This window comes from Neurospora crassa, linkage group V, assembly GCF_000182925.2.
Source record: "Neurospora crassa OR74A linkage group V, whole genome shotgun sequence".
Taxonomy (NCBI): domain Eukaryota; kingdom Fungi; phylum Ascomycota; class Sordariomycetes; order Sordariales; family Sordariaceae; genus Neurospora; species Neurospora crassa.
Window position 1 is genome coordinate 4,151,508 of NC_026505.1, and position 14,913 is coordinate 4,166,420.

A 14,913-nucleotide genomic window follows, 5' to 3' on the forward strand; every position below is an offset into this window, starting at 1 on the left:
ACGACGGAACCTCCAAAGGATAAAACAGTGCTGTGAGATGGGGGCGGCCGTCTCCACACAGTGAGAAGAGGTAAAAGCACGACCTGGAACGGCGGGGCCGTACTGCATAGTATAGTCCAATGATTCCATTTCTGATTGGTTGAATGCTGCAGGAGGATCAATCTGTTCCACCAACCTTCCGTCTCTTTCAACCAAATCTGGAGTTGGTCTTCCCCGCATTTTGGTTGGGCAATGCCAAGAACGAACTCCAAGCGATGGGTTCCTCTCCTTTTCGCTCTCGATCGAGCAGTATATATCACCACTTTGACGAGTCGGACTCAGGCAAATCCAAGCAAACAACGAATCTCAAAGGATGGACTATGGCAGTCTGTCGCTTCGTGATCTTGCATAATTCTCGACAACCAGGTCTCGGATTTACTCTATGTCGCCCATACACCGTCTGCAAGTTGGCAGAAACTCCGACCAGAGATCTTGCAGCGTAGACAGTAAAACTAAGCTCACGAGCATCACCACCCAATCAGCGCGGTCACATCACTGGCCAGAGCCCCGGTAACATATCAAGCCGCTCTCCCACCCATCGCCGAAATGCGGGGCAATATGAGATTGTGTGGTGGTCCCAGGCCTTCTGGGCGGGACCATTTGGGCGACCGGACATGGAAAAAGCTGGTTCAACAACATGCCTCGACATGAACTTGTGGTCATCCTGCGCCAGGAGCATATGTCTGGATAGTGTAGAGCTTGGGACAACCATGTTCTTAATCGCTTCGTGTAAAATGTTCGTTCTCGTAATTTCTAATGGCTTCCCAGAACACAAGATCGGCCTCAACACCGCAATCTCCTCAACTCTTGGCCTTGTCATCGCAGTAGTCTGGGTAATTTGCTCAATGCCTATTCTTCATTCTTCATTGACAGCCAAACATTACGGCGGCATCGTCGATGTACGTATATTTTGAGCTCATGGTTTGGTGTTTACACAATCTCCTATCTGGGCCTACGAACCGATCATACCAAAATAAAGTCTCACAAGGAGAATTTCACAAAGAAACCTTCACCAAGAAACCTCCAGACATTTGGATCAGAGAGCATCACGATGCCTTGCAGTCTCCATTTCAAAAGTGTGTGGTTCGTCAACTGAAGTCGTCGGGCTCATTGGACGCCTCCTCGCCAACTAAGTCAGCTTCGGCAGTTTCCATCGATCCGAGATATGCCACCACGTTTTCATCAGCCAGTAGCATACGCCTCTGCATATCATCTTGTCAGTTTTCTTGCATGCCATCGCGTGAGGGGGAGACCCTGGGAGTTTGCGGGGGTGGATTCTCACCTCTTTCTCCAAGTCATCTATGACAACTTTTAGAAGATCGGTTTCGATGCTCCTGAGAAGAGAAGCAGCCTGACGACACTCGTCCCTCATCAGGTCAACGTCGCCGATGGGGAGTGAAGCGAGATCCGCAGAAGACTGCGCTCTCTCAAGCTGCTGCTGCAACCGCTCCTGGACCACAGTGACAACGCGCAACTTAATAAGTGTAGATACCTCATAGTTCTGGATAAGGGTTTCAAAGTCCCCTATCCGGTCTGTAACGTCCTCCTCTCGCCAGAAAACACGGAGCTGTCGGCCACCCACACTGTCCTGTAGCACCCGGAAATCGAGGCCATCCTCCTCGTTCACGCACATGAGGTAGGCGAATGGGCTGTTCCATGAAACGGCAGAGCTACCCTTGTCGCGAGCCACGAGAACTTTGGGCAGGTCCTTGAACGCGAAAAGCTTGGCCTTTGCCAACGGGTCGTCCTCAAACGGCTCCAAAGGGAGCACAAGACTCTCAACAGTCGCTTCCGGATCTATAAACCCGTAACTAAACAGCATCTCTGCAGCCGGCTTGGCATCGCCATAGCTGATAGTTACCTCCTCACCAGGTGAAATGCTGCTGTCTGGCCTCGGCAAAAGGACTACCTCGTCTTTGGCGTTTTCGTCATAGTAAGCCGACGCACGGGTCGAGTGGTTGATCATGTCAATGCATGGCACCATGGACTCTCCCGACTTCGGCAACTCGAGGACTCGAGACCGGTAAAGCGCATCTAAAAGAATCCAACTGCGTAGAGATGCCGAAGAATTGCCGTCTTCGTATGGCCACAGAACGTCGTTCCAGCTCGGGAGGCTAGATGCGGCCTCCCGGACCGCATCAAACTCGGCAGTAATGGCCGTCATCTTTGCATTCACGGCTGACTCGAGAGATGTACCCCGGAGAAGTAGCCGCTCATCTTCTGTCCACAGTGTGGGTACGAGGACCGTTTTGGGTAGGAACTTGATGTACTCGGTCCATGGGTTTGAGACGCCCACTGGAGCTTGGTGTGTTTTGGAAGCCAGAACCAACTGGACAAGGAGAAATAATAATATATCCCTTCTGGCTGACTGTTGTGTGAGCAAGATAATGTCAGCTCGTTTCCCGGACAATGTCAATGGGGAAGGTCGGGAGTTCCCGGATAGAGAGGGGATGGGGGGTTGATCTGTGACAGCTCGCTCATACATGATGTCCAACAGCACCCAACAGTTGCTTGAAGTTCTTGTCTTCTTTGGCATATTCATCGACAGCTTGTACGTTGAGAACGAGGCTGTTTGGGACCGTCATCAGAGGAACCTCTGGTTGGAGCTCTCCATCCCTTACTACGCCAAAGCCTTTCCCTTCGATGTTGGTGACCTTGACATGCGGGAATGTGATGCCGTTGAGCAGAGCCCAAGCGGGCAGTGCCTCGATTGGGAGCCCAGGTTGTGCCATTTTTGTGAAAGACCGCTTGCTGTACGACAGGAAGAGAGGTGCCTTCCACCCTGCTAAGAAGTAAGTATAACTGAGAGTTTATGGAGTTTATTTAAGCTCCATCTACGAATCCAATCGTGCATGAGACTGAACCCGCACCAACAGAAGCAACTGCCGTAACAAAAGCACCCTGGTCGTAAAGGTCTTGTAAGATGGAGTAATTGTATGTACGACCGTTAAAATGGATAACCCTAACCCAAGACTTCCAGTAAGCAGCTTCCCAATGTTCGCAACTGCCTTCTGTGAGTACCTTGTCTAGTGCATACACTCGTGCTCCCTGGTCTTGGCTTAAAGTTGTAATAGTGTACCAGGGATTTGTATTGAGCATGATAATATAGTAACAAGACATGTAAATTATAACAATGACAATAATGATAACATTAATAACAACAGGAAAAACGACAATGATAGCCACAAAGATACCAAGGATTACTTGAACTTCAAGTCAGTTATAGTGGCCCAAGAATGTGGATTGGGGTCTATCCAGCTACACTACACTACAGCAGTAGCGTTTGCGTCCCGTCCAACGCGGGCGATCGTATCTGTATTTGGTGGGGCTGATAACGAATTTCAATTTCGTCCTCCACAATCACCTGAGAGCTGCAGCTGCCTGCTTGAAGTTGCCTTGAAGTCTTGAACAGAGCACGATAGTCAAGACCTTTTTGCCGCATTCAGCAAGCACCCTACTAGGCTCAACACCTTCTCGAATTCGGATTATCATAACTTAGCCTATCTGGCATATCCGATTACCGCCAATTGAACCAGAGCGAACCTTACAAATGCCCCGAGATCCTTTAATCGGACTGGTCGGCAAACCGAGCGCTGGCAAATCCAGCACGCTCAACTCGCTAACAGATGCTTCCTCTAAAGTCGGTGGGTAGTTTCGTGATCTTGTTTACAAAGACATTTACCTTCCCTTCCCTTCGACATCTCGGCTGCGAAGATGGACGCTTTACGTCTCATACGAACGGGCTGCTGATACGGCTTGCCACGCGATACAGGAAACTTCCCGTAGGCTTCTTTCCGTCACAATCTGCCCATCTTCTGCCTGTCTCTTTCCAGTTTATACACTCGAGACACATCGTCCTGTTTGCTCCCATAAAACGACTGCCATCGTCTTCGAATACAACCGCAAGCAGACGCAAAGGATGTTGCGCTGACTACAAGGCCTTTTCTGCTACTACAGTTTCACCACTATCGACCCCCAACGAGCGATCGGCTACCTTCAGATAGACTGCGCCTGCGCGCGCTACAACGTTAGCGAAAGGTGCAAGCCAAACTACGGTTCTTGTGTCAATGGCAAGCGTAGTGTGCCCATTGAACTGCTCGACGTCGCCGGTCTCGTCCCCGGAGCGCATGAGGGCAAAGGGTTGGGCAACAAGTTCCTCGACGACCTGCGACATGCCGACGCCCTGATACACGTTGTCGACGCTTCAGGCACAACAGACGCCGAAGGAAAGGTCACGCGCGGGTACGATCCATCCGTGGACATTGCGTGGCTGCGCTCCGAGATCGTGGCCTGGATCAAGGGAAACCTTTGGGAGAAGTGGGGTTCAATCAAGAGGAGGCATATTGCTGTCAAGGCGACAGCGGTGGAAACGCTCCAGGCACAGTTCAGTGGTTACGGGAGTACCGCTGCGGTGGTGGCGCGGACGCTGGATAAGCTGGGGCTCAAGGAGCCGTTGGAGGAGTGGTCTGGTACGTTTGCGGCTTCGCTTTAAACACCTTGGTGGGTATCGTCAGTCTGACTGCGGCGTGGGTGCTAACATTAGTTTCCGACACCCAGAGGAAACCGTCGACCGCGTTGTCAACGCCTTCACCGACGAGAAGTTCCCAACAGTGATTGCACTCAACAAAATCGACCACCCAGACGCCGACAAGAACATTGCCAAGATCGCCAAGATGCAAGATCCAAACTCCATCGTCCTTTGTTCTGCGATTTCCGAAATTTTCTTGCGCAAGATGGCGAAGCAAGGGTATATCAAGTACACAGAAGGCAGCGAGTTCGTTGACACGAGGGAAGACCTAATAGCCGACGGCGATCCGGACGGCGGAGGCTTGAAAGAGCTGGACGAGAAGAACCGGAACAGGATAGAGAACCTGAAAGACATGGTCCTTTACCGATTCGGCTCCACGGGCGTCAATCAGGTGCTGTCCAAAGCCGCCGAGATCCTCGGCTTGGTGCCGGTCTTCCCAGTTAGGAATACGACGACGTTTACGTCGGGTGCAAATGAGTCGGCGAATAAGGCGGTATTCAGAGATTGCGTGTTGGTCAAGAAGAACTCAACCGTAGCCGACGTGGCCAGGAAGATCATGGGTGATGCGCCGATTGCCTACGTCGAAGGTGCGGGCGGCATCCGTGTTGCGGAAGACCAGATTGTTACGGTTGGGAAGAATGATGTGGGTAACCTTTCTGCTACCATTTCAAATGACTTTACTGACCTTTACATAGATCCTATCATTCAGGGTAGGCCGAGCATAAACAGCCAAAAGAGGAAAATAGCCCAGCTTACAAACCTCGCGAACTGAGTATATAGATGAAAGGCAATGCGTAAGAGTGTCAAAAAAAGCTACCCAACAAGAGCACATGGAGGGACAGCAAAAGGAGCCTTATCCTATAACATGCATCCCACAAATTCCCTTAAACAAGCTTACTTGGAGAGCACAAGAGCACAAGTGACCGGCGTAATAGTACGAATTTGGAGTAGCAGAATGCTCACAACCGCAAGGCATGCGTTTCTGTTGTCGTTGAGCGCCTATTAACCCCTTGAGCTCCTTCCATTACATAAAACCCCAAGTTTCCACCTGCGTTCTCGTAAACCCGTTCGTTAAACGCCCATCCCTCCCTATCGTAATTAAACTTGTCTCTTCTTCTCTCACTTTCTGAGCTTATCCTCATGCCTGCAACAAATGCGTGCCGAAATGTCCGCGTAAATCCCCCAGGGCGCAGCGCGGAATTTCGACAAGGGGTATCATAAGGCGAAAACAAGCGCCGGAACCGTCGGGAAAAGGAATCAACCTATCCATGATGGTATGGTGATGTGCGCACACCACTTGGTTCCCGATGTAACATTTTCTTTTTCCATTTTCTTCTCGTTCACGAACGACGACAAAAAACAACAAGATCAATTAGTCGATGTTTTTTTTGTTGTCGTTGTTGTGTCGTTGCTCATTTAATACTTCAAAATGATGTAGAGAGCGTGGACAATACCGGGAAGATACTGCAGGCAATGGTTAGCAAGGGTTCCGATGTGTACGACAGCTGGAAAGCAGAAGGAAAGAAGGAAGGAAAGGAAAGCTTACACCCAGAATGGTGAGTAGGATGTTGATGAAGAGATCGGCACCGCATCCACGTTCGAAGAAAACTCCGAGAGGGGGGAGGATAACGGCAACGATGATCTTGCAAATGTCGCTGAAGAGGATGCAAATGTCAGCAATGGTGACCCAGAACCAGAGACGCCGCGCTGCGTCAAGCAGGTGGGAATAGCCAGCTGGCTCTTACCTAGCGGTGAAAGCCATTGTGATGGATTACTATTGTAAGGTATTAAAGATTGGAATGAGTATCGCGCGTTGATCGAGAAGTTTTCAAGGCTTGCTGGGTGTGAAGGTTGGATGATGCTTTTTGTTGTTTGCTCGAGCGGACTGACGTAAAACAGCGGCGAGACAAGCGGGCGGTAGAGAATTTTATAGGAACAACATGGGACCTACGGGACAGCCTTGCCAAGATGAACTGTGCCTTCCTTGCCAAGATGAACTGTAGAGGTCATCTGTAAACCTGGCGGGGCCCTTACACCTCTGTGCTCTTGCAGGGCAGACGTCCAGGGAACAGGGGGCGCTTGTCTGTTTTCGTGTGGTGTAGTCTTTTTCTCTACCCAGTCCATTCCTTGATTTGGCTGATTGGGACCGTTTGTGTGTCAGTTCAGTTCCCTTCCTTCAAGGCCAAGCGTGTAGGCGAGGGAACCTGACGAGATGATGGTTCAACCTTTCGCAAGCTCGCGCGCAAAGCAAGCCATGTGCAAGGCGGTGCACACACGCGATTGGAGAGTCGGCTAGAATACGTCATAAGGTACACACCACTCAGCGACGAACAGGCAAAGGTACCCTAGAGTAAGTACCGTGGTAGACATAGCACGGTGGTTTGCCATCTTACTTCACCCAGTTTTGTCAACATCTACCTATATTAACTCGCAATGCTTCCTTGTGAAGCGAGAAACTGTGCCCGACACGAACACACCTGAGAGAGGGCCGCCTGGTCAAGTGCTGGAGCAATGCTGAACAAGCTGGGGCTCGACTTCGGGACGGGACTCCGAAGTCCTCATGAGTGATCAAAATGAACCAGGGTAAACACGCGGACATCCCGGCGGAAGAAGCACAGGGTCTTGTAGCGCTAACTTGCAAGTACGATAAAACGTAGTGTACACCGCTTTGTAGTTAATGTTTAGAAGTTTGTTAGCCCGAGACTTGCAAGCCCTTTTTTGACAAGGGAGAGGACAAGGGATTATTCGGCATGTGACTCATTGCCCGCTGGTGCTGATGCAAACCACCGCGAAAGGAACGAGGCCAAGACCAGCGAGCGAGTCCGCATGTCATGCAATTGCAGTCGCAGCACTGCACCAAGAGGCTCCATCCATAGCGGGCAACTACGGGCCAGACGGCAGACGCTGCTACTCTCCCAGGACTCTTGCATCGCCAACCTAAAAGTGGTAGAAAGAGCCCTCTGTAGGTGGAGGAGGTACCGCCCTAACAGACTTTTTAGGGGTGAACTGTACCTAGGTATAATCTCGACACCGCAGCACAGCCCCAGCCACATGTGGTTCAAGCATCTACCGCTAGGTACAGCTTTAGGAACAGCACGGGCAGCCCGTGTTTCGGGTCGCCCAACGGGGCTGGATAGATCGAAAAGCCCCTTTGCAATGAAAATGCTTGGGACTTTATTCTCATGCTGCCATTCATGCCTATCACAGTTTGTAGATGGTCTTCAAAGCTGTACACTAAATATGTACACTACGAATCAAAAGGTCCTAACGTTGACGACGTAACCAAGTCCAGGGAGCCGAACCGTTACAATCCGCCAGGAGTTTGCCGTCCAGCGCTATCCTCGAACGGCCAAGCGAGAGCCAAGCATTTGCCAAGATCCCAAGCCAGTGACATCACCAGAATGACCCGCAAGAAGTGTGGCGCATTAACCATGAAATGAAGGCCCAGAAGGCTCAGCTATGCGCGGCCGGCTCTCGCCCAGAACGATCTCCGGTGCCATCACTGATGATCTTGATTTCACCGCACAATCTAGGCGAAGCGCGATAGTACTTGGGGGTTAGCGGTGGAGTCTTTTGCCAACCCCCTCTCATTAAAGAGGGGGAAAAATTTCTGTGGGACAACCGTTTAATCTGGGACAGCCCACATAGAATTTTACTAGTAATCTGACCCATCTCCATACTAAACCACCACATTACATACTACAATAACGTTATTAGAAGCCGTTAGAAATCTAGTATATTGCTCAATAAGGTAGTAAGTAAATAAAAGAACGAGTTGCAGTTATTACTCGTTATTTTCTAGTGCTAGCGCCCCCTCTATTAGTGGTGCTAGCGCTAGTGCTGGTACTTCCTCTACTACTAGTGCTAGTGCTACCTCCTCTACTATTGCCTCCCTCCTTACTAGTATACTCTTTATACGTACCGCTTACTTTCTTACCTATATTTGAGGTCTTATAGTACTCTCGACGTACTTTATAACCCTATAGTATAGCGTTGACTTAAAAGACTGTAACTATAATAGAGTAGAGGGGTTAATAATTAGTATTAACGGTCTAACTTGGGTAGTATGAGGTTTGGGGGTAGCGGGCGGGTTAAAGAGACGGCGGTTAATTAACTGGAGTAGTAGTAAATCGACCTCCTCCTCCTCCTCCTCCTCCTTATCCCTATTATCCTCTCCCTTATAAAGCTCCTTATAGTTGGCTTCTTCCTTATTGTTATTAATTAGAGTATTCTCGTTTTTAAAGAGGGTATCGACTATCTATATATTAAGATGATTAACGACGTTAGTAATAGTTTTAATAGTGAGTTATTGAGGTGGGCGAGGGGGGGAGGATAGGGGGTTAGTTAGTTAAGCGGTAGAAGGTAGTTGTATAGTAGAGGGATTATTACCTAGATTAATATTAATTAAATTATTAGAGAAGGGGTAAGAGGGGTTACTCTATACTTTTTTGAAGACTGCTAGTACTAGTATACTAACTATATTACATATAAATAACCTATCCCCCTCCTCCTTATCCCTCTCGTTAAATATATCCTCCTTATAAATTAGTATATACCTATCCTTCAATTACTCCTATCACGGCACCATATAACAATAACTTAGTACCCTTAGCGTTCCGGTACCGAAGCCCAGCCGTCCCATTAGTCATACCTCCACTTAGCTCATATACATAGTCTGAGAGCAGAGTTTTCGCTGCTCTCTTCCGATCTTCTTCTCTTTGTACAATATTACGTCTTTTCCAAGTCCCTTTAGGTCGGTATTATAATAGTATATTATACTATTTCTACTAATCAATAGCCTAACGATTAAAATTATTTCGCTTTAATTTACCTTAAAATTAGTACCGACCTTACTCCGTCCTAGCCGAATTACGCTATACCTATAATCTAACCTTACCCTACTACAATTACCCCTTAGGAAACCCTTAGATTTACTACTCCAATATTATATATATATTATACTACTATTATACTACTTATAGGACGATTTTAATTATACAATTAGCTTAGCCCCAATAATTTTAGTACTTTAATTTCTATTCTATATTATTAACCGTTCTTATATTGTAGCTCTATATTAGACTATAAATAACTCTACGAGCTCCCCGGGTATAATTACGCTTATTTTTAGTATAATACCCGCCTACAAGGCAATTGTCTATACCCTTTTCCGCCCTAATACCCTCCCCTTTATTTATAAAGCAATTAAAAATATCCCTAAGGACTTCTCTAGTTTCGCCTCTACTTTGGAGGCGGATTCCAACGTTTTTGCCCAACTTTAACTTTACCTTATAGTTATTAAAGAATACTTCGGTAGAGTATATAGCAAATTCTATATTACCCGGTAGGAGGCTTTAAAAACCTAATAGGCGGTTAATTAAACTTAGAGCGCTACGACCCAAAATTTTATAGCTACCTCCTAAGTATAGTAGGATTTTATTAAGGCTACGGTAGAGGCTATTGCTATAACCGTATAAGCCTAATAGGTATAGTAGCAGCTTACTAAAATTGAGAATTGTATTTAGTACCCGAACGGCGGTATTATAGTATTAGTATATTAAATTTAATATATTATATATACTTTTGTTATTACCCGTCTACGAGGTGTTAAGCCCCCTATTTTTAGTAGTATTAAAACGTTGCTATTTAAGCGTTAGGAAGAGTATACTAATTAGCAGTCTTAGCTAATTATTAAATTCGCGTTTGACCTTGCTACTTACCCGACCCTAATTGACTATATCCTCTATATTTCCTAATACTTTTCTAATAATATTTACGCTTATATTTAGACTAAAGTTAATATTATTATATTTAACCTTTATAACGCTTTAGCTTAACTAATTGGATTCTCTAATTTCTAAAATATTCTTACCTACTTTAACCCCTACTATATTACTTTAAACATTTATACCGAAGCGGTATAGGAAATAGATTATTTTAAATAGGGTAATATATTATTTACTAACTTTATTACTACCTTTATTAAATTAGCCGATTAATACGAATTCGATAGCCGTTGCCGTATTAATATACTTAAGTTTAAAATTAGTAGCTCCCTTTAAAATATTTTAATTAGTATTATAGTCCGCCCGGCAACCGATAATTTCGCTACGTAGGTTGAGCTCCTCCGGGTTATAATTAATAATATTAATAATTACCGGTACTAAAATAGTAGTTTTTTAGTATTGTTACACCCCCCCCCTTCTATAAATATTAATAACCCTATAGTCCTCGGAAAGGTTAATACCCTTTAGAAGGGTCCTATTTCCTAAATTAAGAAGGATAGACACTAGAAATTTAACCTATATATATATTACGGCGCCCCTAACTACTACGTAATAGTATATATAGTAAAAGGCAAGCCGAAATTTATAAGCCTTACTACCGTCTTAGCCTCTCCCTAAAAGGCGGGAAAAGCTTAACCTCCGGTAGAAGTCGCTACTAGAGGTTTAATTCGAAGGATTTGGAGGATTTATATTTATATTCTATAAAATTTAATACTAATTTTTCTTTTTCAAATTTACTTTATTTTAGCGCCGGTTTATTAATCCTTTGTCTTACTATAATCGACTCTAGCTATTCCCTAATAGGTTTTATTAATTCTATTTTTATATACTATTATAATATCCTTATAATATTCTTCCCCCGGCCCTATACTCTTTAGTTAATTAATAGCCGGGAGGGAGGCGAAATTTTATATACTTATATTTTATTATACTCTATCGGCTCGTTTATAAACCGCTTCGTTTTATTTATTTAACCGTTTAGTAGCCCAAATATAATTTTCGGCCTTCCTTAATTGAAGAAGTATAATCCGGCGATTAATTAGTCTACTAAATCTATAGAATTACTAAATTTTACTATTATAAAGGCGCTACCCTAACCTAACCCTACCTAATATACTACCCCGGATCTAATACTTATTATAACGAACCCTCCGGTAACTATAGGGCCTATAACGCTTATCCTTTGTAATAAGTCCTAATTTACCTTAAGACTAAAGTTATTACACACTTATTCCTCGACTATAAGTGGTCCTCTTCCTTCCAACGGACTACGTTTAAGCGGCTATATTTAGCCCTAGGATACTTTTATTCGTATTCTATTTACTACTAACTTCGTCCTTTTATATAAAGAGCCTAATACAAAGGTCTATTATTATATACCGGATTAACTATATCGCCTTATAGAGGAGTAAGTAAATAAAACCTTTAATTTTAAATTCGGTAACCTAATTAACTTTAGCTAATTCCTCTACTACTTTAATAAAGTTATACTTTAAATAGTCTTCTAGGGACGGCCGACTATATAACCCCTCTCCTAGCTAATTACTAATTATAAGGATTGGGTAGTAGAATAGCTATAGCTTCGAACTATTTTAGCGGAGGATATTTAGAAGTATATTAATAGTAAATTGCTACCAACCTAATAAAAAATTTTCGCGGCCCTCCCCGAATACTTCTAAAGGAAGTAGAAAGCCTTCGACCCTAATACTACTAAAATAATACCTCCGTACTACCCTTTTAATTATAAAATTAATTTAATTCCAGGTTAGACCCCCCCTTACTACCGCCTCCGCCCTATATTCTAGGAAGAATTCTATACTATTTATAAATACTTAAATAATTATTTTACTATTAAATTTATTTATTTAAACTCCTCCCCCGCCGCTATTCCGATTTTATTTATTAAGAAGCTGGGCGGAAGTATTTATATTTATATTAATTACTGGGGATTAAATAATATTATTATTAAGAATAGGTACTCTATTCCCCTTATTAGGGAAATAATCGACGCCCTCCGGAAGACGAAGTAGTTTAGTAAATTCAATATAATAGTAGCCTTTAATCGGCTACGAATTACCCCCGGGGATAAATAGAAGACCGCCTTTATTACTAGGTTTAGACTCTTCGAATACTTTATTACAAACTTCGGTATAATAGGCGCCCCCGCTTCCTTTTAATACTATATTAACTATATACTTTTCAACGTCCTTAATAAATATACTATTACTTATTTAAACAATATTCTTATTTATAGCGAAACGAAGGCGGAATATAAGTATTATTTCGAGGATATTATTTCCCGCCTATATAAAGCCGGCCTTATTATAAATATTTAAAAATACGAATTCTATAAGTATAAAATAAAATATTTAAGTTTAATTATTTTTAAGGAAGGCTTCTATATAAACCCGGAGAAGGTAAGTATTATATTTAATTAGAGCGCCCCTAAAACGTTTAAGGATTTCTAACGCTTTATTAAATTCGCGAATTTTTACCGCCGCTTTATTAAAAGTTTCTTAAAAATTACCTAACCCTTTACTATACTTATATTAAAAAATAAATAGACTTTACCCTTAATATTAATAGCTATAACTATATTTAAATAATTTAAAGCCGCTTTTACTTCGGTATTAGTATTCGCCTACTATAACCCTAACCGGAAAATAGTCTTCGAAGTAAATATATCGGATTGGGCTTCTAGGGGCGTACTATCCTAAATCGACGAAGAAGGGAAACGGTACCCTATCGCCTTCTTTTCCTCTAAATATTCCTTAGCCAAATATAATTATAAGATTTATAATAAAGAATTATTTACTATCGTTAAAACTTTCGAAGAATAGTACTCCGAATTCTAGGGCGTTAAGGAACTAGTAGAGGTTATTATAGACTATAAGAGCCTATAGTATTTTACCTCTATAAAACTCTTTAACTAACGGTAGGTTTAATAGTCCGAATTCTTTAACGATTTTTATTTTAAAATTGCCTACCGCCCTAGAATATACGCTACTATCCCCAATATACTTTTACACCTCCCCAATAGTACTCCGGCTAATAAATGGAATATAGGTAATAATTATATTATTAATTATATATATACCTTCTTATTAAAAGAGAATTGGGCCGTAGGATAAGGCTCGGGTAAGGATTTAAGTAGGCTAATGCTAATAAAACTCCTTATCCTCAATACCGAATCCCTTATTAATAATTATATTAATGCAGCTTATTTAATTTTATTAAAATCTCTAGCAACCTTCGTAGTACTTTAGGACCCTAATTGCAGCACATTCCTAAAACGGCTCTAAAAAATTATTAGCACTACTATAATTAACTATAAAGTAGCCTATAGTAAAATCCTAATTAAAAGTAGGACCTTTATTCCCCCTTATTTTAAAGCCCGGCTATAAGTTCTATAGCGTACCTATATTTCTACTCTAGGGGGATACCCTAGGCGGTTTAAGATTTATAATTTCGTATAGCGGGCGTATATATAGCCGAACTTCTCCTAAGATATTGCTGCTTTTATTTAAGGTTATTATTTTTATATACGAATAAAGAACTCCCGCCTCTCACCTCCTAATTTATTCGAACTAATATTAGTACTATTTTGTAATTGGTCTAATATCTCTATCGATTTTATTAGCCCCCTCCCGGCGATAAAAATAAGTAATTATACTTATACCTATATAATAATTATCGTCGATCGTCTTATAAAAATATACTATTATATTAGCGTATATAGCTTATTAATTAGGGTAACCACTATAACCTTCTTACGCGAAGTCTACCGCCTCTATAGTACGCCCGATTCTATTATTTCCAATTAGGGTACCTAATTCGTTGCTACTTTCTAGTAGGAGTTTTGCTATTTATTAAACGTTTAGTAGAAGCTTTCCTCCTTTACTTACCCCGAAACTAACAGTTAAATAGAGATTATTAATATTTATATTAAATAGTACCTCTATACCTTCTACTCCTATTACTAGGATAATTAATTATAATAGCTGCCTTTAATAGAGTTCGCGGCTAATAATTATATTTCTAAGACTATTAGCCTCTCTCTATTTTTCGCTAACTATAAATAGTACCTTAGAATAGGTATTAAACTATTGTATTATAGGGCCGGCCTAATATTATTAGTATAATATTAGGAGTTGCTAGATATGTATAGTATTAAGGAATAGGTAAATAGAGTTACTATTAGGGCCCGGTTATTTATAGAAGAGGTTTAAGAATGTTATTAATATTATACTAATATATATAGGTTAGATATATTTAAGTATAAGGTGGGCAATAAGGTTTAGGTTAGTATAAAGTACTAGAATTAGAGTAGGCCCGTCGCTAAGCTTTTTAATAAGTAGGCGGGCCCTTTTACTATTAAAAAGGTATACCCCCGAATTATTGCTGTTACTATAGACGCTTCGTATAAGGTTTTCCCGGTTTTCTACGTTTCTTTCGTCCGCCCTTATTAGGAGGGCTTCCTAGGCTAGAATGTATTTAATAACGCTTTAGATTAGCGAGTCTATAGTACTGTCGCTTCTCTTATTAACCCTAAGGAAGAAG

The 14,913-nt window shown here is 42.7% G+C and overlaps 3 protein-coding genes across 3 annotated transcripts; 1 reads left to right on the forward strand and 2 right to left on the reverse strand.

Annotated features, from left to right (window-relative positions):
• Positions 1-922: 922 nt before the first annotated feature.
• NCU06658 (SET domain-containing protein) lies at positions 923-3,003 on the reverse strand. Its single transcript, XM_955610.2, has 3 exons — positions 2,523-3,003; positions 1,322-2,407; positions 923-1,241 (listed from the first exon to the last, which is right to left on the reverse strand). Exons 1-3 carry the CDS (start codon positions 2,769-2,771, stop codon positions 1,128-1,130), a joined length of 1,449 nt encoding a protein of 482 aa, XP_960703.2. The 5' UTR covers positions 2,772-3,003; the 3' UTR covers positions 923-1,127.
• Positions 3,004-3,409: 406 nt separating this feature from the next.
• Positions 3,410-5,575, forward strand: NCU06659 (GTP-binding protein). The gene is made up of 5 exons (XM_955611.3): positions 3,410-3,683; positions 3,812-3,821; positions 3,997-4,508; positions 4,597-5,210; positions 5,263-5,575. The coding sequence occupies exons 1-5, from the start codon at positions 3,590-3,592 to the stop codon at positions 5,290-5,292; spliced, it is 1,260 nt and encodes a 419-aa protein (XP_960704.3). The 5' UTR covers positions 3,410-3,589; the 3' UTR covers positions 5,293-5,575.
• On the reverse strand, positions 5,325-6,679 carry NCU06660 (plasma membrane proteolipid 3). The gene is made up of 3 exons (XM_955612.3): positions 6,519-6,679; positions 6,114-6,222; positions 5,325-6,031 (listed from the first exon to the last, which is right to left on the reverse strand). The coding sequence occupies exons 1-3, from the start codon at positions 6,575-6,577 to the stop codon at positions 5,984-5,986; spliced, it is 216 nt and encodes a 71-aa protein (XP_960705.2). The 5' UTR covers positions 6,578-6,679; the 3' UTR covers positions 5,325-5,983.
• Positions 6,680-14,913: the final 8,234 nt, after the last annotated feature.

Coding starts and splice junctions, on each gene's coding strand:
- NCU06660 (XM_955612.3), bottom strand. CDS start 6,577: ATGACCTCTACAGTTCATCTTGGCAAGGAAGGCACAGTTCATCTTGGC. Junction 6,223..6,518: donor CATCTTGGCAAGGCTGTCCC/GTAGGTCCCATG, acceptor CATCCTCTTCAG/CGACATTTGCAAGATCATCG. Junction 6,032..6,113: donor TCCTACTCACCATTCTGGGT/GTAAGCTTTCCT, acceptor CATTGCCTGCAG/TATCTTCCCGGTATTGTCCA.
- NCU06658 (XM_955610.2), bottom strand. CDS start 2,771: ATGGCACAACCTGGGCTCCCAATCGAGGCACTGCCCGCTTGGGCTCTG. Junction 2,408..2,522: donor TGGGTGCTGTTGGACATCAT/GTATGAGCGAGC, acceptor CTCACACAACAG/TCAGCCAGAAGGGATATATT. Junction 1,242..1,321: donor TAGATGACTTGGAGAAAGAG/GTGAGAATCCAC, acceptor GATGATATGCAG/AGGCGTATGCTACTGGCTGA.
- NCU06659 (XM_955611.3), top strand. CDS start 3,590: ATGCCCCGAGATCCTTTAATCGGACTGGTCGGCAAACCGAGCGCTGGC. Junction 4,509..4,596: donor GCCGTTGGAGGAGTGGTCTG/GTACGTTTGCGG, acceptor TCCGACACCCAG/AGGAAACCGTCGACCGCGTT. Junction 5,211..5,262: donor TTACGGTTGGGAAGAATGAT/GTGGGTAACCTT, acceptor ACCTTTACATAG/ATCCTATCATTCAGGGTAGG.